General features: G+C 39.6%; 1 protein-coding gene across 2 annotated transcripts in view; it reads left to right on the top strand.

Moving 5' to 3' along the window:
- The window catches only part of LOC121504182 (protein Dok-7-like), a 59,879-nt gene extending 36,889 nt beyond the window's left edge, over positions 1 to 22,990 (top strand). For both annotated transcript variants that reach the window (XM_041778841.1, XM_041778840.1), the window contains 3 exons: positions 2,378 to 2,447; positions 14,529 to 14,708; positions 21,716 to 22,990. In XM_041778841.1, the coding sequence (XP_041634775.1) occupies positions 2,378 to 2,447; positions 14,529 to 14,708; positions 21,716 to 21,852 (387 nt within the window). In that variant the 3' untranslated portion in view covers positions 21,853 to 22,990. The remainder of the gene's footprint in view (positions 1 to 2,377; positions 2,448 to 14,528; positions 14,709 to 21,715) is intronic.
- The last annotated feature ends 3,379 nt before the right edge of the window (positions 22,991 to 26,369 follow it).

Raw genomic sequence — 26,369 nt, 5'->3', positions numbered from 1 at the left:
GTGTTAAAAATCATCCGTTAATTAGCTGTCAGACGGTTTTATCATGATGTGTTCAAAGTTGGCTCGGAAAAAATGAGTTTTAGTTGAAGTAAATAAAATGCCATCCTGAAGTGCTCAAATACAACTTCAAGAGGAAAAGAAAACACATTTTTGGTGAAAATCTTGAATGAAACTGTTATTGGAGGTGGAATTTGGCTGTTCTTCCAGTTATATGAAGTACAAGCCAAATCCAAAAAAAGTTTGCACACTGTGTTAAATGTAAATAAAAACATAATTTATTCTATTCACAATATGACATAAACTGTATATTAGATGTTAAAAATATTAGTTCATTTTGAATTTTGATGCCGGCAAGACATCTTAAAAAGTTGGGACAGGCCATGTCCACCATTGTTTAGCATCTCTTCTTTTAACAACAGTCTGTAAATGTCTGGGAAGTGAGAAGACCAGTTTTAGGTGAGGAAAGTTGTCCCATTCTTGTCTAATGAAGGATTCTAGCTGCTCAACAGTCCTGGGTCTTCATTGGTTGATTTTTTATTTTATGTCGAGTGAAATGTTTTCTCTTGGTGAAAGCTCTGGACTACAGACAGGCCAGTTCAGCACCCGGACCCTTCTATTGTGAAGCCGGGCTGTTGTAGGGATGAGAATTGATAAGATTTTATTGATATGATGCCATTATTGATTCTGATTATTGAATTGGTTCCCATATGAAAGCCTTCCTGTGAATTTTCTTTTTGGAAAAGTAGATGATACAGGTTTTCATTGTTACCTACTCAAATTTTGTTGAGTTTCCCTCTGAACACTGAATAAGATGTAAGCCACGTTCAGTGGGAGTCAATGGCAAGAACTCTTAAATTACTGGCTATTTTTAACAGTTTTGACAACTAAAAATGTTAAACATCAAGTGTTTTGGAGTAAAAACTGTTAAAATACACAAAAACTCTGTTTTTGTTGAAAGCATTGATTGTGCCTTTCCAGATGTCTAAGCTGGCCACGCCATAGGCACTAATGCAACTCCATACCATCAGAGATGCAGGCTTTTTAACTGTGCACTGATAACAAGCTGCATGGTCCCTCTCCTCTGTATTCTGCTGGACACTGCGTACCAAAAGAATTTCTCATGATTAATCTGACCACAGAACAGTTTTCCATTTTGCCAGTGAGCTTAGGCCCAGAGACGACGGCAGCATTTCTGGATTGTGTTCACATATTGCCTCTTCTTTGTGTGATACAGCTTTAACTTGCATTCGTGGATGGCACAGCAAACTGTGTAGTGATATCTGTAAGTGTTTCCGAGCCCATGCAGGGATTTCCAGTACAGAATCATGTCTGTTTTAATGCAGTGCTGCCAGAAGGCCTGAAGGTCACGAGCTTCCAATATTGACCTTCAGCCTTATCCCATGTGCACAGAGATTTCTCCAGAGTCTCCATCCCAGCTTTTTTGGAGTTGGGGTTGTAGATTGAATAATAACCTGTTTAGCTTCATAACACAGTTGTCTTATCTTTTCACAAAATACTAGAAAAGTATCGATTGTAGTGTCAATAAAGACTAGTTCTGCTAAGGAGCACTGATAAGGGTAACACCATCAACCAAAATTGTAACTCCAATATTTGAGTGAATTGTTTCAAAGTCTTTTATTGTTTTTCTTCGTTTTTCTTTTTTTTCTTTTTTTTTTTTTCTTTAATAAAAAAGAAACCTAAGCAGGCCTTGAGTCTAAACTGATGCTGCACTTCAAACAGTGCGTAAAAGGGAAGTTTAAAACTGAGGTACTTGACAAACTGAAGATTTTGTGTGCTGTTACACCCCTAGTTTCATGAGATATGCTACATTTTTCACCCCTAATAGAGATAATTTGATGCACTGTATTTTCAGCCTCTCATAACAGAGACGGATGCTATTGAATGTTAAGATATTCATTGTCATATTGAACATTATCATTATTTTAGAACAATTCTTTCAACTGTCAGTACCTACTGCAGGATAATCCACCATTATTATGCTCATTATTACAGATACCCACTTTTCTATAATGGTCTCATTCAGTCTTAAAATGATGATGATCCATCAAGGATTCCCTCTTTGTGGCCTCTTAGTGAGACTGAAAGCAGTATGGCTGCTCTCCACCTCCAATTTTCATACCACAATAGCCATGCTTACAGCGTCCGTCTGGAGTCACAGATTATCCGGCAGCAGTCTAAAAGGCACGGTTATCCTTCCATGAGCATGAGGCAGTGCAGACAGTGTTTCCACATGTTAGACGCTCAGTAAATACTCCACTATAAATAAAGCCCTCCTCACGCTGCTTATGTAATAAAGTTATGTGCTAGTCGCTCTTTGCAAGTCATAATCAACACTTGTTTACCGTCTCTCTCACAGGCAGAAGAGAAAAACAAGTACGAGTTAATGGGCAGCTGTAGTCAGCAGAGGTTCCTGCAAGAGACTGAAGGTGAGTGAGGCCGACATCAAGTATTGTATTTAAAACAGACCAACAGACGTGCAGATTGTTGAGGTTGTTCCTGCACAGATAAACAATTTCTCCCCAGTTGACTTTTTTAGACCATTTTCACCAGACTTCTTATAAAAACCAGAACACTCTCAGATATGAATCATTCACCTGGCTCAACAAGCTACTAATCTGTTGCTCACTTTTAGGGATTTAAGTAGAATAAATGAATAAAATGAGCCTCATTCAAAATGAGCCCTAAAATAACACACACGAGCCATGATTCAACTGAGCTGATGTTATAGGAGCAGACACAACACCACACACAGAATGTTAACATGACTTTATATAGGGTAACACACATGAGGAGTTGTTTACATGAAGGGGCTTTCTCTGCATAGCATGAGCTGTACAGAGCTGCATATAGAAACAGAATATAAGAGCTAGTCAAACAAGATGGTGCTGAAATGAGGTATGCAACAGAGTGCTCAAAGATGTCTCACATTTATAGTAAAATGGTTTGAAAGCTTGGTTATAATCATCTTTTTTTATTATTTAATTATACAAACTGCACCTATGTAATAAAACACACGAGGAATGGTGAACTATTTCATTATTATTTAACAAAACATTCAAAAATTATGTCAGTTTCTCTGCTCCAGTTTAGAGAATGAGTGCTCCATTGAAGCAGCCGACACTGGCAATGTGGAATATAAAGTATTTTCAGTAGCGTTAGGGAAGGGCACTTTGTCATTTGTCCACTGGAAGGACATCCTGCCTAGAGCAGTGCCTCTCTACTGGTCTAGAGTCAGGACCGACTGCCTACTCCCTATCAGTGAGTCACCACCAACATTTCTTAAAATGTTCAATCATACCCACATTTTTATGATGAAAAATCGGTCTGTTTTGATTTGAGGAGGAACAAAAGATATGACACAAAAGAGACAGATAGGTCCTTCAAAATAAGAGCACATCAAAGAGTAACTTCTGCATGTGTTTTTCCCTGCGACCCGCTGAAAATAGCTTTGTGACACATTTTTGGGTCCTGACCCACCAGCTGAGAACCAAGGCTCTAGAGGGCACTTTCACACTTTCTCACATTGATTACAGATGAGGACTAAATTATAAGCTCCATAATGAAAATTTTATTTTTCCCCCAAGAATTCCTAAGTGCTGTTGAACAGAGAATTTTAACACAGCTTTTCCAGACATCCTAGTTTCAGTTTAGATGCTTATATTATTTTAATTTGCACACAGAAACAAAATTATTTCACAAAAAATATCAACGTCTGAATGATTAGCCCCCTTTAGAGATGTCTTATTTGTTGAGCCCTAGCATAAACCACTGTTACGCAATGATGGGCTTTAACTTTGTAATGCTCAAAGCTTGTAAAATAAGGTTAACATTTAGGGTTATTTCATATTTACACAGAGTATAAAAACTTCAGTGAGGATTTGAGCTGTCACTGGAGAAAGCATCGTGGCAAAAACAAAAGATATTAATTCAAGAAATTCAAAGAGAGACTCACAGTACACAAGCCTAGCAAAGGTAGAAAGAGAAAGATTTCAAAGACTCTGGAAAGAAAACTAGTGAGAGATGTGTCTAAAGACCCCAGAACAACTGCCAAGACACTCCTGAATGACTTAGCCAAGTCAGGAACTGTAATCTTAAAGAAGACCAACACTAGAATTGAATCCCATTAAAAATGTGGGATGAACTGAAGACCAAGGTCCGTGCCAGAAGACCATCAAATATGGGGGGGCTTGAGAGATTTGCCAAAGATTCCTCAGGAGATGTGTTGAAAACTACAACAAACGACTGGTTTGCTGCGATCCAGCAACAAGGAGACACTTTTGACGATTAGCATTAGGGTGGCTAATAATTTAGACCCTGGTAGTGTTTGGTTTTGATTCTGTATGCAAAGTAAAATAATGTTAGCATCCAAAATAAAACTAGGATGTTTGTAAAAGCTGTGGTAAGAATTACTTGCTGTTTAAAGGCAGTGTGGAAGTCATTAAAAAGCGAAATTTTCATAATAATTTCATCCTCATCTGTATGCTGCTGTCTTCTTCCTTGGCAAATTAACATAAACCTCATTCATGTCAGCTTCTGTTATTTCTTGCTATTCTTTCCTCGACACTGTAGAAATAGTGTGAGAATGATGAGAAAATAATTACCCCATAAAGCACTTCAGTGTCCTTTTTTCATATATTTTGTTATAGATCATAGGTTTTATTGCATTGTAAAGTGAAGGGCTCCCTGGTGTGAACATTTATTTCTTCCTTCAACCGTGTTTTATATAACACCATAAACTGGGAGTTACATAAAGCCCACTATGTGAAGAAACAACATCAGATATGAAAGCAAACAGAGCTCAGCAGTGCGTGAGGGGATACCTGCCCTGATGTGAGGTGAGGGGACAGTCGTCAGGGGACATCCGTCCACTTAGAGCCTCCCTCTACCACAAAAATGCCCTCAGTCTAATGCACACCTGTTCTACTGCTTCCCAGCAGCTGTCACCGTGCATCTCCAAACCCGTCACTCATGCTCATGTACCTGCACACACAAACGGCTCGGCTCTGTGTCATCTCTCTCATCAGCCCGCCTCGGAGAGCGGAGCCTAATGGATGAGATGTGCAGCAGGTTTGTGTTAGGATGAAAATGAGCAAAGCATTTTCCTGTGACGGTTAACATGTTTGGAAACACTTTAGATTGACACATTTGTTCAGGTAATTCAAGTGTGAAAGCAGAGAGTGGTCTAGTGGCTCATTTTTCCTGAATCTGGCAGATTATTTGTCATCAGCTCACACCGTATTCCTTTTGGTTGGTGTCCTTATATTAGTCATAGCGATGGTCACACAGTGGCCACAAATTTTAAGTTTGCATTTTAAAGCTCAGATGCAGCACAGTCTGCTTGGATTGCAGACTACACTCATACTCACATTTTAACCCATCTAAAGACCAAAAATGAAAACTGTCTTTGCATTTGCATCGTTCCACAAGACTGTGTAACAATGACCTCGGTTTCTGCACTTTAATTGCAAACTAGTTTCGCATTTTCTAAATTACCGTCTGTTTTGACTTATTTCTTATAATATGTCCTATGAACACGTGTTATTTGTGACGACGTGCTGCTGACCTTTTTGCCAGGTCACCCTTGTGAGATAAATTTAGCACAAAAAGTAAGGAAATTTGTGTTAGTAGATTATTTCTTTGTTGTGATAGCGTGGCAATTTCAAACAATTTTTCATCTTTAATCCTCTGAACGCACACTCTAGACAACTCAGCCAGACTGTCAGATCACTAGAGACCACACACCTGCCGACCAACCTGCCAGCAACCTTGAGTGATCATGTGACTTCAGAAAAAAACAAACATGGTCTGTCAATACCCTCTTGCTGTCTCTCCACAACAGGCTGTCCTGGTATGCATTACAGGTGCAGCAAAAATCATAAAACAAGGGAATGACTCAGAATGAAATTCTGGCTGGAATGAAGCTACAGTTGTGTTTATGTTTGTGAGCGGGGAAATTAGGTAGGATATGGCTGGTGATGCTACCCGGTCTGCTTGCTGTCATTGGTTGTTGTGGGTACTCCGTCAGAGGCACTACGACCTAGAATCATAAATATCAAATGTGTTTGATATTAAAAATTTGGGGTCTGGAAGGAAAGACGCAATTTGGAGAAATAAAATAATCATGTTGACACCACATACATGAGGATTAGTCAGACAAATTATTGTTTGCAACAGGCGCCGCTCGGGATATGCCCCCACAGTCGTCAGGGGAGGCAAATCTTTCCTCAAATCGTGCTTCAAATCCTGTAGTGCATGGCCGGCCTTAGCAGTAAATCTTATGCTGTTAAAAAGCCTGTTTATTTCCCGTTTAAAATGCACTACATTTGTAAGGAACATGCATTTATGGGGTAAGCAGCAGAGCTGAGTATGTGGGTTGCAGCCACGAAAAATTTCGGAGCAATTTCAGACCCATGATGAACGTCCGCACCGTTTAAAAAAGATAGACAAATAAAACAGTATTTAACGTCAGTCCAGGTGGTGTTTGCTAACTGCTATTAAACAACCAATGAAGAATAGGTAGAAGTCAGCGAAACAAAACACTTGAGGGAGAAAAGTTATCTTCTGTAGATAGAGCTGCCAGCTTGCACTCTGTCTCCTCATCTCCAGGCTCCTGACGTGAAAGCGGAGAGGTTTGAAGACATTACCATTACTTTAACAATTTAAAGGTTATACACGGACATGTAGAAGTAAAATACTAACTACACGCATGTATTTAAGCACTCTGCTCAGACTTTGTTGCTACATCCCATCCTGTGTTAACACTAGCTTGCCTAGAGTCCTTCATCCAAAAACACGGGTCAGGATTTTGCACATTGAACCGAACCATGACCTCTGTGAACCGTTACTCCCCTAGCAGTTATTATACATGTAATTCTGGTGCCAAACAGACACTGAATTGTTTAATTGACAAAACAGGCACATCTCATCTTTAAACAAGCAGTTTTTGTGTTTGTTGTGTCGCCCTCAGACTTGCTTTTGCATGAATCTGTTTGAGGGACTCTTCTTAACCAACAACAAAAATTCCTGAGCCCTTCTTAGTTGTGCCTGATTTACTAGGTAAGAAATTCTGTCTTTTACTTCCATTGTAAGTGTCCTTCATTGACTGGGTGTTTGAAATTACACTTTGTGCTTCGTGGTCAAGAAAATTGTATCAAAAAAAAAAGTAATGACAGAGAAGTTTCAGCAATTGTTGGAAAAGTAAACATTTAGTTTGGCTCCTTCTTGATGTTAAGTAAGATGGTGAGAAAAAAGTGACAATGATGAGTGCTAAATTGTTCCAAAAGCTGAATAACTTTTAACTGAGAGCACTTTGAGCATAGCAACAAAGAGAGCTGGAGTGTTTTTGTACCCAAGACGCTGATTTTGTATAGAAAATAATGCCTGCCAGCATGAAAAAAACACTGTCAGTAGGCACAGGCTCTGAGTTTTGTTGTTGTTCATCCCAGAAAGATGCAGTTTAGACGGCTGTCAGCTGTAGTTAACCATTTATCACCACAAAGCATCTGGTGTAGTCTCTTTCTGCTTATGGTTAAATTGTTTTGCTTTAGTGCAGAAAAATGCAGGGGGGATAGCAGCATGTTTTTTTGTCCGCCTGCTCTTGTGCTCCAACGATAGGATCTGCAAAGGGATGTTTTTAAACCTTTATTTAACCAGGAAAACCTCACTGAGATTAAAAAATCTCTTTTTCAAAAGTGTCCTGGCCAACACAGCAGGATGGTGTAGACATTGTTGCATTATATATTGCTTTCTCCCGAGGAGATTGGATTGGGAATTTGTTTGCTAGCAGCAATGCTTTACATCAGGAAAGCAAAAGTGTAGCAAAGTAGCATTAAATCAAGACTTCCAGCTGTTGTATGTTCCAAATACATATCTCAAAAGTTGACATTTTGAGTCCTTGCATAGCTCCATGTGTTCAGTCTTGTCTTTGTCTCACCTCCACCTTCCTGTCTGTAAGGCTCAGACAAGCCTACAGACCCAACTGTCATTAACCCCCTGTGTTTTCCCCTGATATTGCTATTGACTCTGTGAGTTCAGGTCACTAAGCTCAGCCAGGTATTGCCTTTAGCGTCGCCCCATGAGACTTTGCAAAGTGAATTATGGAAAAGTCCCCCAGCCTCAGAGCTGTGGGCAAACCCAGCATAATGATGGCAGCCGCTATAAAAGCCTGCACTGCTGCTCGGGCTGCTCGCTGTCTGATCAATTAGGAAGCCAAGCTCCAAGACGTTGCCAAAGGCTGCACCCGACAAAGGAGACTCTGCTGGCGTCTAATGGCTTCTCACTGATTGTAGGAGCGGCCCCCTGGGGTCTGAGCTCCTGAGCTACGGCTAATAGTTGCCATTTAGGAGGTTAATAGCAGGTAAAATATATATTTCTACCTCAGCCTTACATGTAACCCGCCATCTGAACAGACATTACTGCACTGCATTTACATGAGAGTATGATTACAACACGGCGGCAGCCGTATACATAAATATGAGTCCATGACAGCATTTATAGCCGCTGTGAAACTTGTATGTTTTTATGAAGCTCTACATTTAAACCCACAGCAATAATTCTGCTGAAGAACTGATTAATTCACTTTTATTTAAGGCAATAAAACGTATTTCCTCATTAGCTGTAAATTCTTAACAAATCTTCTGTTTGTTGTACTTTAAATTCTGCAGGATTTTCTGACACAGCGGTTGTCAACTGGCTGGTCAGGACCCAAAAGTCTGTTGTGGTGCTGTTTTCAGTGTAGTGCAAATGTGAAAAGTGTCAAAAGTGTATGATGTATATGAAACCCACGTGGACATACATTTATACTCCACTTTGGTGTGATGGTAAGTAAATTTGGAAGTTTTTGAGAGCTTGACTTTTTTAACTCGTGATCTTGGGGTAGTAAAGCTGGTTTCCCATGATGTTGTGTTAATTTCTTGAGTAATGCATGCATGTCCTCCCCACATTGCTTCAGTAATGATGTGCCTTTCAAAAAAAAGAAACCTATCTATGGTCGTTGTTATGTTTTTTTACCCATTCAGACCTTAGGATGCCTAAAAACAGCCTCTAAAACCAAATTTGTGAAAACTATCCCAAAGGTTTCAAGGTTTCCTGAAAAGCTGCACAGAATTTGTGTATTTAGTTTATTAATTTAAGCTACTGACTTCCAGACATGCGAAGAACCAACAACAGATAAGCAGTTACACATGTAGGCTTCAAAAATACATTTACAAACCATTTTCTTAAAAACCCAATAGCGAATTACATGTTGTTAAATTTATATTGGCATCATTTCAGAATTTAACTTCAACAATAGAAACACATCTCCTTTAATACCCTTTTTAGCTTTTTGTACAGTAAATTTACAAACCCCTCTGAGATTATATGGCCTCTCCGATTGGACACAGGTGCTGCCATGCAGTGTTAAAGGCAAAGCACATCATGTATACAAGTTTTGTTATATATAAATAAACATAAACAATGAAACAACCAATGATCAATGTGAGATCTGTCATCATTACCATCAGGACAGTGCGAGACAACTGTAGTTTTGAGACTCATTCTTCCACTGGGGACAACAGTGGAGAATAGTCTAGCTAAGTGCATAGTGTTCCCTGAAGAGCTGGGTCTTTAGATTTCTCCTGAAAGTAGAGAGGGACTCTGCACATTGAATGGAGTTGGGTAATTCATTCCACCATGTAGGGTCAACAGAACAGAAGAGTCGAGCTAGTGACTTAGGAGCCTGATGTGCTGGAAGTACCAGGCGCCTTTCACTGGCTAAGCGTAGTGGGCAAAAAGGAGTGTAGACCTGGATGAGGGATGAGGGAGTCCAGGTAAATAGGAGCAGTTTTCGTTACTGCTTTGTAAGCAATGATTAGAGTTTTGAATTTGATGTGAGCTGCAACTGGGAGCCATTGTAGAAAGATGAGAAGAGGAGCTGTGCTGCTTGTTCTGTCAGGTAGGGTCTGATCCTCTCAATGTTATAGAGGGCTAATCGGCAGGGGCGAGCAATGTTGTAGTCTTTTAGTATGACATAATCAACGGCGTGTCCAAGACCCCCTACAACTGCAATTCAACATCACTAGCTTGTCATAATCTTTCTGGCATTGTCGTCTAGTTTGACACCGTAACCTGATGTCAGCGAAGTGTATCTGGACGCCCACCAATAGAAGAGCATTGTCTCTCCATCTTTTAGGACACAAGTCCTTACTTTCACCCACGTCGGGGATTTATTAGCACGTAGGGTTGGCTGTGCGTATTAGCGAGGTTAACTAGGTTAATTTTCTTTATGTGTTATCACATCCATACTTCATGTTCCTTTTGAAGGATATCTGGTGCATAATGGCTTCCTCTCAACGTATCAGGACGAGTTCATGATTGTTGTTTTCTTCTTTACACGTCAAAGAACCGCTAGCATCACATCCTGTTGTAGCTTTGATTGATAATCTTTGACCAGACTACCAGCGACCTCGCACACAGTTGCAGAGAAAGTGATGACGTCAACATACAATGAGTGGATGGGATCCCACTTGCAGCATGGCCAGGCTGTTGGCACAGACGAGACATAAATTTTGTTCCATAGTCTGACTTGGTGCCATGGTGGACGAGCAAGTCTGAGCTGGCGTTAAGAGAGGCCACTTTGAGCTTTGGGATTTTCAACATTTTAATGTTTTATAGAAAAAACTGAGAAATAAGCTCATGGCACTTAAGTTAACTAGATCACATGATTTCTGTTTAAATTACATATTAATGTAATACTATGGGCTCTATGCACGGCAGAGGGTGGCGTATTTCCGGTGGAAAATAAGACCGGTTCTCAACTTTGGGCTAACGATAAGTGCTAGGCCAAAATAGAATCTAAACCTTCCTATACTGCCTTAATTTGTCTGTTTCATTGGTTTGTTTTGTTTCGATTGTTGTTTGTGTTTACTCTACCATCATCGCTTGGCATCCAAACATGCAAAAATGATGTTTCAAAAAAAGGTTAAAAGCACTTCTGGACATCGTTGCTGTGTGCTATAATGTTCATCTTCAGCAAAATTTAACTCATCATTGACAGTCAGCTCAGGTAACTTATGCAAACAGCGAGTAAACTGCAATGATTTTGCCATCATACCCCATTCTCTTCTCCCGACTGGAAGTGTGGGAGCAGTCTAATGCCAAATGCAGAAGTTTGTGCATAGAGCCCATAGTATTAGTTTATTTGTTAATTTTTTATTCTCTTTTCTTTTCTTGGAGACAAAAGAAGGAAAAAAAGCGATGCTAATTTCTCCTTGAGTGTCCAGTAAATACAAGATTAAAAAAACAGTAAATGATATGTTTCAGGAAGCTGCAATCTGCACATTTTTATGTGTTTGCTACCCAACCAGTGCACCTCTTCATACTGTGTTTCTTTCAGGTTTATGGCAGGTAAAGCACACTGTCAGCTATGACAGACCTCACACACGGTGCTTTTAAGGTGCCAGTGGGCTGCAATTTCTGTGTTTGACAGGAAAAACTATTGAGCTGAAACGGGCTGAGGCGACATTTCCTCTTCATTTTACTTGACACCTTTTTCACAGTTGATCAGCTTAATATGTTCTTGATCAATGAGCTGTTTAACTAGAATATGTGTCTGCTTGGGCTAAAGGGCAGATTAAGGCTGAGCTATAGTTCAATTGCCTTTTTGGAGCTTTAGTCTTTGACATTTTTCTCCATAAAGCTGGAAATTAACTTATTTCCATTATAGATTTAAATGGAAAAAGTGTTGCATTTTCTTTTTTGTGTGTCAGAGTAAATAAAGAAAGGCAGAGCAAGTTAGCTTCATTTATTTAGCATTTTTCAGCAACAAGGCAATTCACTGGCAGAATTGCGGTCTTGCGGTCAAGCTGAATCATCTCGTGCCGTAGTTCACAACTGGTCTGGCTTCAGGATCCACCATGACCTCTGTAGGAGAAATCACAACCCAAATTTTGAAAAGGTTCAACCACTCCGATTTTTAAGGAAAAATGTTGGCCTCTAAATGGATTTAACTTAATTTAATATTGAACAAAGAGGCAGGTCAAAATAAACAGGTTTAAAAAAGAACATGCATGCATACATACATTTACATTTGGTAATTTCTCACAGAATTTCCTTGATATCTTGGGAAACTCAGCTGTGTTATCCAAAGAAAAGAAGATAAATAAGTAGAAAGCTCAAGGCAAATATTAAATGTACTCGTCATTGTAGGATAAACCTTAAAAATGCATATATGAGTTTACTGCAAGTCAACATAGGGCTTCATTGCATTGAATTTCTGCCACAATTTCTGTTTTTTATGTCATAATCAAAATGATTTTGCTTTTTTGGCAAAAAATGTCTTTAATGTCAAAGTGAAAATAAAATTGTTACAAAAAAAGCAAAAGCTACAGTGAAGTGTTGCAATTAGAATAGTTATTTGAATATTTGACAGCATTTTGATGAAAGGCAGCTTCAGCCTTGAGTCTTCAGTTGTCATCTAAAAGAACTGGCACTCACATGTTTGTCCTCCTGTTTGCTGCTAGTGCAAAAAATATAAAAATAAAAAAAACAGTCATCATATTTGGGTCACTAAAGACACCTGGAGGAGTTAAACATTGCATACAGGGATCTGGCAGTGAAATTAAAAGAGCAACAAGTTCAGGGTTTAATGCCTCATAACACAGGATCTCCATAATGCTTCTTGTAATTTATCTCCAGAGTCTAATAGCTTATTATGCATGATTAACCTCTGAGGGGAAAAGGGCAATTCATTGAGACATACTGAGCTGTAGATTAGCTGCTGATCCTCAATCTACTGCTGAGCTTTACTGTTTCAAATGATATTGTCACCTTATTGCAGAAGGCATAAAAGTCAGTGTAAGGGCCTGTGTCTATAGCCGACATTTTTCCAGCAGCTGTGCTTGTTATCCATACAAAAGCTTTAACACTATTGGTGTCAGCCTTTTCCATTGCAGTGCTCTCAGAGGTTGCATTTGGAAATAGTTAAACTTTTGGAACATCACCATGCTTGTTAACATCACTTTTGTCTCACTGACCAATCATGTCCAAAAATGGGCAGGATTTCTGATAACAGCTTTGTCGACAGCAATAGAGGAGAAATACAGATCTGACTTCTTTGGGGTCTAACTCCTGATCTAAACAAAGACAGGATTCCTCAACATGTTTTTATTTTTCATTGAATAAAAGAAAATAATTAGCTATCCAAACAGACTTTACTGATACTACCAAGAGAAACCGAATTTAACCTTTGTACCTAAGAGGCTGCTAAAAAGTGCTCTGGAGGTTATAGGTGCTGTAGACACAGGTCCTTTTAGCAATTAAACATACAGTACTGTGCAGAACGTTTAGGCAAGTTTCAGCCAAAAATTGAGGCTGCAGTAAGGCAAAGATGTGGTGAGTAAGGAAATGGATGGACACAACCCCAGTTGTTTGCTGGATGTCCTTGCATTTTACCAAGGGCATGGAAAAATGATCTTTTGTAAAATAAAGTCTTGGAGTGGATGTGATGAGTAAGTATGGCCATCCAGGGGGGTGTAGGGTTGCCACAAGCCTCTGGTCATGCTTAGGATGTCCCAAGGGCAAGAAAACTGCAGGAGTCTGGTCATATAACCAGGCCTGGACAAAAGAAATGCCAATGAGCTTGACCTTGGCTGCCTTCTCATTGTGCACATTGTACCCTGTGATGAATCTTTGTGCCCTACATGCCTAAAATGTATGACTTTATGTATTCAGTTTTGGTTATGCTATGAGACTGTATAATTTAATAACCCTACCCTAACCAGGAAAAAACAGCAATAAAAAATATGAAAGATTCAAACCATTAAAAACTACGGTGTTACATCTGCTCTGCAATGCTTTGGTTGTGTCTAATGAAAGTGCCAAACCAAACCCACTCGCAGTAGAGACATGCCTCCCTCAACTGTCAAAAGCTGAACCTCAGATTCCTAATGTTATAGCATCTAGGCAAGGTTCACTCATGGGATAGGCAAAGCTAGCAAAACTGCAGACTGGAATGTGAAGTCTTGTAGCATCTGGGGATTAAGAGGGAGAAAGAAGATACTAAAAGGATCGTCGATTATATCATTGTGGCACTCAGAGGTTGGGATTATGCCTATTGTCCAAAAACTATAAGAAACAAGAACGCTAAGCAAGAAAGAGCTAAAGTATTGCCTCCCTTTGACTAATGTTTTTTACAGTTACTAAGGCCGGTGTTTAAAATGGTACCAAATCCTTAAGAAAAACATTTCTGATTTTCAAAACAATTTAAGCTAATGCCTATGTTTATTGTAATGAACAGTTGGTATTTTGAAATATTTTCTTACAATAGATGAAAACTGAGCGTTTCGTCATTGAGACTCAGAATAAGAAACCATGCTTTAAGGAAGAAGGCACATACAGTAACTTGTTGGTTTTGGTCTAGAGGGATTTTCGTGATAATAAAGCCATTTACACCATATAAAAGGGTCTCATGGACACTTGAACACATCTCCTGAGCTTCATTAACACGTTTTTCCTTTTTGTATTGACAGGGGCAGTGTTTGTTTTCCCCCCGGAGGCTCCGCTTCCTGAAAGGCATCGAAGTGAAGGTGTGACATACGTAAATATTCCTGTTAGTCCCACATCCAAGAAGCAGCTCAACTACATGGAACTGGAGCTGCAAGAGCCAGGGCCTGGAGCCCGAGGGACTGCCTCACATCTACCGCCTCCAAGTAAGACAGTAACTGAGACAACCTTTAAAAAGTTCACTACTCAAAACTTTGTAACCCTTTAGGACTGTTACAGAAAACTTTTACTAAATTATGTGGGGAGTTAGTGGTTTATGCGTAAGTTAGGGACCAAATCTCAGCATTTGAGTGCAGAGTATTTTAACTCTGTGTAATAAATATGTATTCAGGTTTAATGTGAGATTTTGGTTATTATTGAAATGTTGTGAACTAATGTTACAATTATTAACACAGATAATGAAATTATTAATCCAGATTTATAAATAGGGCACCACTATGGAAACAGGGAACAACAACCAAAAAGAAGCTAAAATCAGTCTCAGAATTAAGATTTAAATAAAAATATTATTATTGTTGAATAGTATTAGTATTTAAATAAATAGAACATGGGAAATTGTGACTGATCCTCTCAACCAGCCAACTAGTACAGTTTTTCTGCACAATAATCAAAGACAACTTCTTTAGAATTTATTAAACAAAGCTGCATCAATTGCTATCAATGACACTTTATTCAACAAATAACTATTATATATAAAGTACAACAAAATTGGTATCTACAAATTAAAGCAAAGCATGGATGTGGGTTTGTGAACATGTTTGACAGAGATAAAGAGAGAGAAGTTAGCTGGCGTTATATAATGAACAAATACAATACAGCCGAAACACATGTTGCTTCACATTTGACTTTAAAAATGGTACGGAGAACAAAAAAGAGCCCAGAGATTGTTGTATGAAGTCACCAGGGATACAGAAACCCAGTGGACAGACTTTGACTGTTCAGTCTTACAAATATTCATGTAGGTAAAGGCCACATACTGGATTAATGTGGACCCGGCAAAGTAAATCAACAACAAATGAGCAGACATAGGACAGCAAATGCACATGAAACACTTCCTGCAGCTACTCTGCCCAGATCAAAGCCTCCTACTTGTGATCGTGGTGTGTGTTTAGAGTCTGGTGTCCAACTAGATCCAGGAGTGAGCAGCGGTCAGTCCAATAATGTTCCTTCCACAGTTCCAGCAAGTTAAAGGTCTTGTGGCATCAAGATTTAGCTTTAGGAGGAGAGCAGGGCTTGTATTGTCCTTCTGAGGTGGGAGAAGAGTTGTTTATCCTTCTTTGGATACCGGTGGGCTTCTGCAGCACTCCTATTCAGATGACGTCAAAGTAAGGAAGGAAACTCTTGTACTCAACCAGCTGATTGCTGACTGCGCTGAAAATTAAACTAAAGCTGGGAGCGCATAGTAACAGCAGAAGACAACTGGTCTGCTGCTTGGATGGTGGTGGAGTGGCTACTGAAGGGGGGGTCCCACCGGCTTTTATTACCTGTGGACCCACTGCAGAGTCTCCTCAGTTTTCCTTCTTTCAGACTTCAGAGAGGAGAATGTGTCCTGCTACAAGGGCTACTGGGAAGATGAGTCCCTCAGAGTCTCTCCTCTGGTCTAAAATCTTCCTCCAAAACTACAAAAACAGGCCTCTGCTAGGCCTGAGTGTGGCTGATTCCCAGCATAATGACTGCCCTCTTCAAGTTGAAACTTTGCTAAAGCAACTGGTTTTTTCTATTGCCTGAGTGGTGGTGGGGAATGGAAATGGTACCAGCTTTTGTCACCACAGAGCAAAACACTTATTGCCAACTTTTCCCATGACGGTTAGCTTAAATTATACTAAGGGTTTACAGGCTCTGACATGTCCTAAACATGTGGATATGGTAGTTTTCATTTATTGTGTCTGTCACAGAAATTGTTCACCCCAGTATGAAAATCAGATGGATCAGGATTTAGCTACTTGGGCTCTTTCAACAACCTTAAACTGCAGCATGCAGTCAGAAGCACAAAAGGATGCTGCATTAATGAGCCTAAGGATACTTTTCCTCACAAGCAGCTTTTATTTAGTCTAAAGGAGCTCATCTTATACTTTTAGGCTTGCTGTGTACTATTGAAAGTAGACCTTTGGGGGTTGGATGCAGATAAAGGACAGCATCAATAATGCTTGTATCAGATGCTGCACGAACGCTTTGTACCTGACAGTGGATAATGTGTCTCGCTTGTAAGGGCCTGAAGAAACAAGTGTTTGGTAATTCAAATCATTCAGCTAGCTGTTAGAAAGATGTTTGTGCCATAATTCTCTAAAATACACTTTCTATGCCTCGTTTAAAAAGCAGAATCCAGTAAAGATGGTGGACAAAGAGGGGTGATTAGCATTAAAAGGGAAAAAAATCAGTGCTTTTTTCTGAACTGATAACAGGATAATCAATTAAAATATAAAAAGCAAGGGAGAGAGGTTCTGAGCAAGGTCGAAATAGACTTTTTTAACTGAATTCAACTCCAGTTAACCCACTCAAGACTGACACTCTGGCCATGAAAATGTCTCCAAAATGTGAGACAACGTATATCTGATGCCCAGTAGTACAGCCAAAAGTTTTTAGATTCTTGAAGATGAAATTTTATAAATCAAGGTTGTTTGCCCCTCCATATGTAAGATGAGAAAACACAGCCTAATGAATCAAGAAGGACCTCAGGATTGGTAGCAGATTTGATATGAAAACCAGGAGGTCATCTGCATAAAAGGACACTTTATGTTCCACTCCTCTCTTTCAGATGCTGGAGATGGCTCGGCAGCTACTTAGTGAAATTGCTAGGGGTTCTAAGGCAGCTGAATAGGTTGAATAGAAGTGGTCTAAAGGGACACCATTGTTGAGATGTCTTTTGGAGATTAAATGGATGTGACTTTTGGGACTTAGTAAGAACTAAAGCAGGAGTGCCTTTATCCAGTTAATACAACATGGTGCAAAATCTAATCTTTCTCAAACCATGCACAAATTTCCACTTTGGGAATAACTAAACCATTAAATAAATGTGTTGTGTATTTTTTTTTTGCTTGAAGTATTAAAACTTTTAGCCTGAAAGGTTGGGTTTGATATGGAAATAAAGTCTGATGCTGCTCTATTCTATTTATTCTCTTCACTGGTAACTCCACACTTTTGTATACTTCAGTCACACCCGTAACAAACTTTAATAAAGTTGTGTATAGGTACACAACTCTTTCTGTATACAGGTGCATCTCAAAAATATTAGCCAATTATTTTTCATGGTTTAACTGAAAAAATTAAACTTCCTTTTATTCTAGATTCATCATACATAAAGTAAAATGTTTCAAAGTTTTCTGTTATCTTGATGGTTACAACTGATAGCGAAGAAAAGACATCTCAGAATATTACAGTATTGTGGAAAAGTCTGATTTCTTGTCAGTTTTTTAAGTCCTGCACACAACCACAGTCACAGGGAAGACTGCTGACTTGCCAATTGTCCAGAAGACAATCATTGACATCCTCCTCAAGGAGGGTAAGCCACAGAAGGCCTCTGCTGAAAGGGCAGGCTGTTCTCAGAGGCTGTATTAAAGCATTCATGAAAGTGTGGTAAGACAAGGAGCACAAGCAACAGGAGTGAGCTCAGCCGTCAGAGGAGAACTTAGGGGAGCTTCATGAGGAATGGACTGAGAGTGGACTTTTAGTGTTTTAGACTTTAAGTCCTAGTCCAGGTCTAAAGATTTTGTGTTCTTAGTGTTGAGCTACTCCGGAATTACAGACATCTTAAGTGTTTCACCTGGGCTAAGGAGAAAAAGATGTGGACCATAGCTCAGTGGTCCAAAGTCCTGTTATCAGATGTAAGTAAATGTTTTGTTTCATTTGGTGATCAAGGTCCCAGAGTCTGGAGGAAGATCAGAGAGGTACAGAATCCAAGGTGTTTGGGGCCCAGTGTTTTCAGTTTCTATAGTCAGTGATAGTTTGGTGAGCCATGCCATCTGCTGCTGTTGGTCCACTGTGCTTAATCTAGTCAAGAGTCAATGCTGTCAGCTGTGTACCAGGTCAATTTAGAGCACTTTATTCTTCCATCTGCTGAGAAGCTTTATGGAGATTATGATTTCCTTTTCCAGCAGGACTTGGCACCTGCCCACAGTGAAGCTAAAACTACCAGAAACTGGTTTGCTAACCATGATATTCCTGTGTTTGATAGGCCAGACAACTGGCCTGACCTGAACCCCATAGAGAATCTCTGGAGTATTGTCAAGAGGAAAATGAGAGACACCAGACTCAATGATACAGACAAGCTGAAGGCTGCTATCAGAGCAACCTGGACTTCCTAACACCCCAGCAGTGCTTTGGACTGATTGATGCCACATCACATAGAAATAAAAATTAACTTTTTTCATGAGATTCATTTTTTTTGACTTGCATAGTATAAAATCTGTGCACTTGTGTACTAGAGCACTTCCTTCAAGAAATTGCTGTGAAAACCAGTCATCATGTTATCATTCGAGGCTACAAAATGATGCCCTTGGATGCATTCATATTCAGGTCCTTGGGCATTAATAGTTTATGAGAATTTTAGATGGGGAATCTTAAATAGATTAGATGTTGACCATCATTAATGCATGGTTTAGAAAAGTAAAGAAAATCTGCGTCGTGACATTAAAGTGAAAGAAAAGATGACCTCTGCTCTGCCCCTATGTTCTGGCCTTTGATTTCACTGTTTACAAGGATTTCTTATTTGTGCTCATGCTCTGCTACGTGCAGTATTGTAGAAGAGAAAATGTCCAGATCTAGGCAGAAAGATTAGAAGGAGCTTGTTATAAATAAACAGGGATATCAGTGTCAGAAAAGGCTGAAAATTGCCTCTTCATGCACGATTGTTTTGCAATTTTATTTGTCAGATTACAGGAATCACTCAGAGCTGATCCAGTTTGTTTCCCCTCGTTGCACTAAAAGACAGCTGTGTCCTCGTCATCAGAGACTCTGCACTGAACTGTAATTGACAGACAAGTCAGCTATTAGCGTCATCGTCCCTCGGGATTACGAGGAGTGCTCGGGCTGTGACACGAGAGAGGTTAATATCTGATGGCAGCGATACACTTTGTATCCCGGCATGCGGCCTCATTAATCTGTCACCTGGGAGGAGAGGGGGTCCCATCTCGTCACTTAAAGGGGGTCACAGGGCATTCAGATCACAGCTGTGGATTCATTGGCTTAGACCAGCTCCTCCTCCGGGACTATTGACAAACTGTTAGGAGCTGGTTTTTGATTTCCGGGACACACAAGCAGAACGGCAGAAGAGTCATGTTTATGAATATTCTGATTCTGCAATTAAGGCCTGACTTGCTGCTTTTTTTAACTTTCTCACACAAGGCGAGGCTCAGAATTACTACTTGCATATCAAAAACAGAGCATGAGGAGAATCTTAAAGGCATCGGCATAATCATTTGCATTTTTGCTGCTTTGTGACATGAAGCACAGTTACATAACTTAAGGAATCAAGTTGGCATCGAGGCCAGAGATCCACTTTACTGTGAACTCTAATTAGCCATGTTTGAAATTGTCAACAAAAGTTGTTTTTTACGATGATTCAGCAACAAACGCAACTGATGAAAAACACCAGATACCACCAGAGCCGAGTTGTTATGTTGAGGTGTGTTGTTTTTTTCATCACAAAATGCCAACACCAAAAATATTTAGTTAGAATATACATCCCCCATTCCAAAAAAGTTCCAACACTGTGTAAAATGTAAATAAAAGCAGAATTCAATTGATTTTAAATTTCATTAACCCGTATTTTATTCGCAATAGAGTGTAAACAACATATCAGATATTAAATCTGAGACATTTGACCATTTCATGAAAAATATATACACTCATTTTGAATTGAGCAGTATATCTCAAAAAAGTAGAGACAGGGCCTTAATTAATATTGTGTAGCACTGGAGGAATGTTGTCCCATTCTTGTCTGATGTTGGATTCTAGCAGCTCAACAGTCCTGGATTGCCGGATTTTTTTGTTTTATGATGCACCAAATGTTTCTGTTGGTGAAAGGTCTGGACTACAGGCAGGCCAGTTTAGCGCCTGGACTCTTCGTCTGTGAAGCCATGATGTTGTGATGGATGCAGTATGTGGTTTAGCATTGTCTTGCTAAAATATGAAAGGCATGAGTAGAGACTGAGACTGAGTCAGGAATGTTAATGTTTTATTTGTGCAATTTAAAAGGGGTTATATATGTGACTGCATTAGCCAGTTATACTGGAGAAGAACAGATTGTTAAATTCAAGTGCAGCAAAAAGGATTGAGTCAGCACTGAACCTGTTAATTATCATTTTGTATTTCAGATGTACTGATTTTGATGTTGGTGAGACTCCCACCCCTTCAATAACAACTTCTTAGGTTCAGCAAAGCTAACTTGCAGTAGCTTCATATTATCCTTATTGAGTACATACATTATCAGCTCTTGCTCTCTGCAAAAATGCAAATAAGCAATTAAGATAGAGCTATTCCTGCTACTTCCAACCATTCTTCTTGTTCTTTCAGCTGTATTGAATGTCAGCTTGATTTTAGAAAACTACAAGTCAAAGTTTGACATGCAGTTTCTGTGAAGCTCTTTTAGCACCAGCTGTTGTGAGTTTGTAATCCAGCTAGCTGACAGTACGGTGGTGGAGCTCTCAGCCTGTGCTAACATTGGTAGTTGTAAGGTTATGACCCACTGGTCCAACTGACTTCCCCCGCTGGTCTTTTTTTTTTTTTTTTTTTTTTTTTCCAAACTCTGAGTACTTTTTTAATGGAACCAGTGCTCCACAAGGTTTATTAACTGAAAAGTATACCACTGTTTTCTTAAGTGCAGGATTACGGCCTAGTGGGGGAGACAACGGTCAAAAAGGGGTGCCACCTGGACTGTGTGATCCACTTTGCATCGTGGTATTTGAAGTGAAGCAGTCACTATGAAGGAGGGTGAATTTTTAATTGCCTTAGGTCATGTATAATGTGTTCTGGTGGAAGCTGAACTCAGGGTCATGACAGTGCGTGTCTCTGCATTTTTATTCTGGTATATGAATCACGCCAGTATATAGGATGAAGCCAACTTCTTAAATTGAAAAAAAGGTATTAAAAGTGCATCTTGTCCAGTGTTTTCTTTGATGTTCCTTCACTTAAAAGATCTGTTTTTGTGTCTTGACAGAAAAAAGCTCCACCAAGTACGCCCAAATTGACATCACAGCCACAGAAACAGCCCACAAAGTGGGGACTCAGCACGCCCTGGGTCGGCAGGAGGGCCTGCACACTCTGGAGCTGAGGAGAAAGGGGACGCCACATTGACTCCTTCATCACTGAACTGCTGATCTCAGCAGGATTGGTTTTTCCCAAGACTAGTGAACTACAACAACTATTAAGTTTCAAAGAAACACAGTTGAGAGTTTTTCAGTCCAGACTGCTCCCTAAAAAAACCTCAGAGGTTGACTTTGGGATTTATCTCTCCTCTGTTACATCTCTGCAATGCTGGTACCCCAGTCAAGGAGAAGAGTGCTTCCTGATGTCCACATTCACTCTCACCTTGGTAATTACAAACACCATAAGGATGGTGTTGACTCTTGAGAGGTTTGGCACAGGGTCAGGCAGAGCATTTCAGTCATCTCATTAAATGGCATCATGTCAGTGCTGCAGCCTCTGGCTAACATGAAGGAAGATGTGCAGAGCTGAGTCACTGTTACTGATAAACCCTCCGAGCAGAGGCTTTTCACAGCTCATTCGGGCTATCCCTCATAGCATGTAAAAGGCTGTTTTTATCCTTATTTGGGAGGATGGGGCATGATGGTAGCAGGGGAGGAAGCTTGTTTATTCTCACGAGGAGGAGTACACATGCTTTGATTTATTCCTCAGTGACAACTGTCAGTATTTCTGCATGGAGTTACACAAAACTCACTTTTCACTGTGTAATATAATATAGTCACACTTTCCACCCAGTCTTACTCAGAGTGTTGCAAATTTCAGGCTTCATGTGGGCAAAATTCAATTTAAGCAGGATAATTAATGGTTCTACATCACTGTGCATTGGTGTAATAAATGGATCTGTTGTTTCCTGATAGGAGCAACATCTCTGGAATAGTATTACAGATTCATAAATAATGCAAAGCAGAGAGGAAAAATCAATATTTTTTTCTGAATATCCCCGCCACAACAAAATGTGCCAGAAGCTCTGGCCCTCATGGCCTTTATTCAGATGAATTTATAACCTAGACACTGATTGGAGTATTTAAAACCCTCTCTGTTAATCCTAATTTGGTTTATGTTCTGTAGAGAAGTAGCTCTCAACATTTATTCTTGATTCAGTGTACATTGGAAGTTTGCCAAGACTATTTAAAATAAAAGCATTCTGTACAAGTGAACAGAGTTTCTCTATAGAAATGCTAAACCGGGCTTTTACTTTGAAAAGCACAAACCAGAAAAACATTCATATGGTGTTTATCTTTCCTGTGACATATTCTACCAATGTGGAGACAGAAAGTTTCACTAACAGTGGATCTTTAGAGAACAACTTTATAAAACAGGAGCATTTAAGCTTGTGGCCTTTCTCAGGGTTATCAAGAAACACATTGTAAACATATTCTATGTGCATATTTGCCACAACGATGTAAATATGACTCTCCATTTATCATTTTCCTGCCTAATATGGTCCATAGCCACAATATAAGACTATTATACAGCGTTTTAACGTTGTCTAAGTTGCATCTTTGTGAAATAAACAAAGATAAATGCAACTGTTAATTCACATGTCCACATTTGTGTTCATACACATATATCCTGTCTATATCAATGTTCTTATTCATGTATCGGCTGATATATCGGTTATCTGCCAATATATCGAATATCGGCTGATATATTGGCTTTTTTTAGCCCCAATATCATTATCGGCATCAGCCCCAAAAATCCCATATTGGTTAGGCTCTACTTCTCATTGACAAAATCCCAACAGAATCAGATTGGGCTTACCTGCACTTGCACATACCAGTCCTTTGTAAAACTATCCAGTGAGTTTGATATAATTTGAACTATTTAGTGCACATCTTATTTGGCAACCTCCATTCAGATGAAGCCTTGTGATTTGGCTCAGATCTTTGGGGGCTCTGACCCATTGGGAACCAATGCTTTAGAGTCCATTTCTCCCCATCTCTGCTAGAATTGAAGCACATTTTGATATCTGTAAATTTCACTTTTTCTATACAGGTGTTAAGAAATATAAATGTAAGAGCATAATGTATGTACAGTATAGATTTATGTAAAGCGTTTAATAACAGTGCCTTTATCCCTAAAGGTCTATTTTCTCTCATTATACAGTTTTTATTGTAAATTATTCATAATATAAGCTTTGATGTGTGTGCTCATTTTCTTTGGAGCTAAAGTAGATCATATTTGGGATTTCCCCACATGTACAGTTGTAAAACAGCTTGATAAAATATATAACACATCCTTATGATAACTTTGTTGTCTTTCTTTACTTTCTTTAACCATTTCAGATCGTCTAGAGTCTTTGAAGAAACTTTACATTATTTAAGAGTTAAATGATTAATTTAACATCAATATATTTAAAAGTGAATATTAAAAAATGGGTTTTGATTTATACCTCATAAATCCTACATGAGAATTGGTGAAAAACTATAGAATCAATGATAATATGTCCTCATTGCTGATTAATCTTTTTCTTCTCTGAATGGATAAGATTTTTTTTTATTTGGGTTGGTTGGCATTGGCAGATGGATAAACTGGTAAGTCCAAACGCCCCTGTCCCCTGCAGCATCTTCCAGCTCCCTCTGGAGATCCTGAGGCATTTCCTGGCAAGAACAAACATGTTTTCCCTCCAGCATGTTCTAGGTGAAACAAGGTGTCTCTTGCCAGTGTCCATATGCCTACAAACTCCCCATAAGGATTATGCTCTGTAGGCATCCTGAGCTGATGCCCAGACTACCTCGACTGCCTCCTTTGGATGCAAAGAAGCAACAAATACACATCATTTGGGTGCTCTCAGGCTGTCTGGGCTTCTTCCCACGTCTCCATGGTGATTTTGTGCCATTTTTTAAGCACATGATCATCAGCAAAGGCTGGAACTCACATTAAAAGTGTAACCCTTAAGCTCTTCTTTGAGTGCAGCTCATGAAAAACCTATCTTCATGTCAATCTCATGACCCATTTACACTAATTTGTGGACAAGACCTCCTAACCTGACCGAGCAATTCACTGTGCTCAAGCAGAGGTCTCAGTCTTCGAGGTACCATATCCCATTCCAGCCTGCTCACCTTTGTCTGCAAACTGCCTTAGCATGAGCTGGAGTCCACAGTTGGAAGAGGCCAGCAGACACTAATCATCTGTAGAGCTAGAAACCACTTTTGATGTCCCAAATACCAAACTCTTGTTTACCTGCCTGTAAGAAATCTTGGAAACATAGCTGGGGAAAAGGTGCAGCTCTTGCATTGGTCAGCAGCCACTGAAAACATGTTTGATAGGAACTAGATGGCTTACATCAATGAACCCAGTACCCCCATACTCCCTTAATTGCAGTTACAGTTACCCTGAAAGGGTTGAATAATCTATCCTAAGGGGCTCATGATATCCGGATTCTTGCGGTCTAACTTTTAGAGCAACTTCAGACCTAAAATTAGGAGCCATCAGCCCATCCTGTGGCGTTGTCATGGACTACCAACCCCTGGATGGGTCAGCCCAATAATTCCCAGAGCAACCAGCAACTCAGAGGGCATCTTATCCATACATGGCTCTATGATCAGGAGCTTTTAAAGTACCTTGATGACCATTTCCAAGAAAATGCTGAGGAATTCAAGAAGGAATTCTTAGTTGAATACTTGTCCGATATGGCACATTTTCCTCTCAGCCTCAGAATGCTTGAATAGACGGTGTCACTGGAGCACTGCTGACATCTTTGTTGGATTGGATCTGGCAGTCTGTCTTGGCATTTTGAGAGATTTGGAAGACAAACAAGGCTTTGCACATTATTTTCACAGCAATCAGGCTGTTAAAGGCCTAAATTAAAAGCTTTCTCACAAGGGGACTATTATTGGGATTGTTCCTGGTCCACTGTTTTTCAACATGGTGATGTATATTCTGCCAGCTCTCAGGGTAACATGATTCACATCAGTGTGTCAAAGTCACTCGCTCTGTGGATATTAACCTCACTGACCTGGAACAAAACAGCGCAGCCAAGTGTTCCTTGGAAACTAAATCACTCATTAAATTCAGGAGAGAGTAGAGGAATCAAGCATAATTGAGAAGTCTCTGGTCAAATATTGATATAAATAAATTAATGCTAATCCTGTAGAGGAACTGGTGGTTGGAAATAAATGAGCTATGCAAATCCTCTGTGAGCCTATGTGTGATTGTAGTGCTTGTTTTTAATGAAAGAAAAAAGGTTTTGTAGGCAGAGTTTTAATCTCCCACCATGTCCGACAACAGTGAGCTCAACAGAGGTCAGGCTTAGGACTACTATCAGCCTTTTACAAGCAGAATCAACAATGACTCTGGTTTTTGTGTGACCCCTTGCCTTGGCAAAAATGGTTGCAAGGGGTAGTGGGGAAATTTTCCCTCTTAGAAATAGGGTGACCTTTCAAGAACCTTTAAGAGTGCATTCCATTTGTTGGATGCCTTTGAATGTTTGGACTTGTTAATCATTCTAATGCAGGGTTTACAGTAATTCCTCCACCTGTTAACATCACTAACAGACAGAGTGCTTCTTATTATCCTTGTAATCTGACAACAACCTGGGCAGAGGGTACCATGTTACACACAGGCTGTGCGTAATACGGTATGCCCCATTTGAAAGACTGTACAGC

This window comes from Cheilinus undulatus, linkage group 22, assembly GCF_018320785.1.
Source record: "Cheilinus undulatus linkage group 22, ASM1832078v1, whole genome shotgun sequence".
Lineage (NCBI taxonomy): Eukaryota > Metazoa > Chordata > Actinopteri > Labriformes > Labridae > Cheilinus > Cheilinus undulatus.
This window is presented reverse-complemented; position numbering and strand designations above follow the sequence as displayed.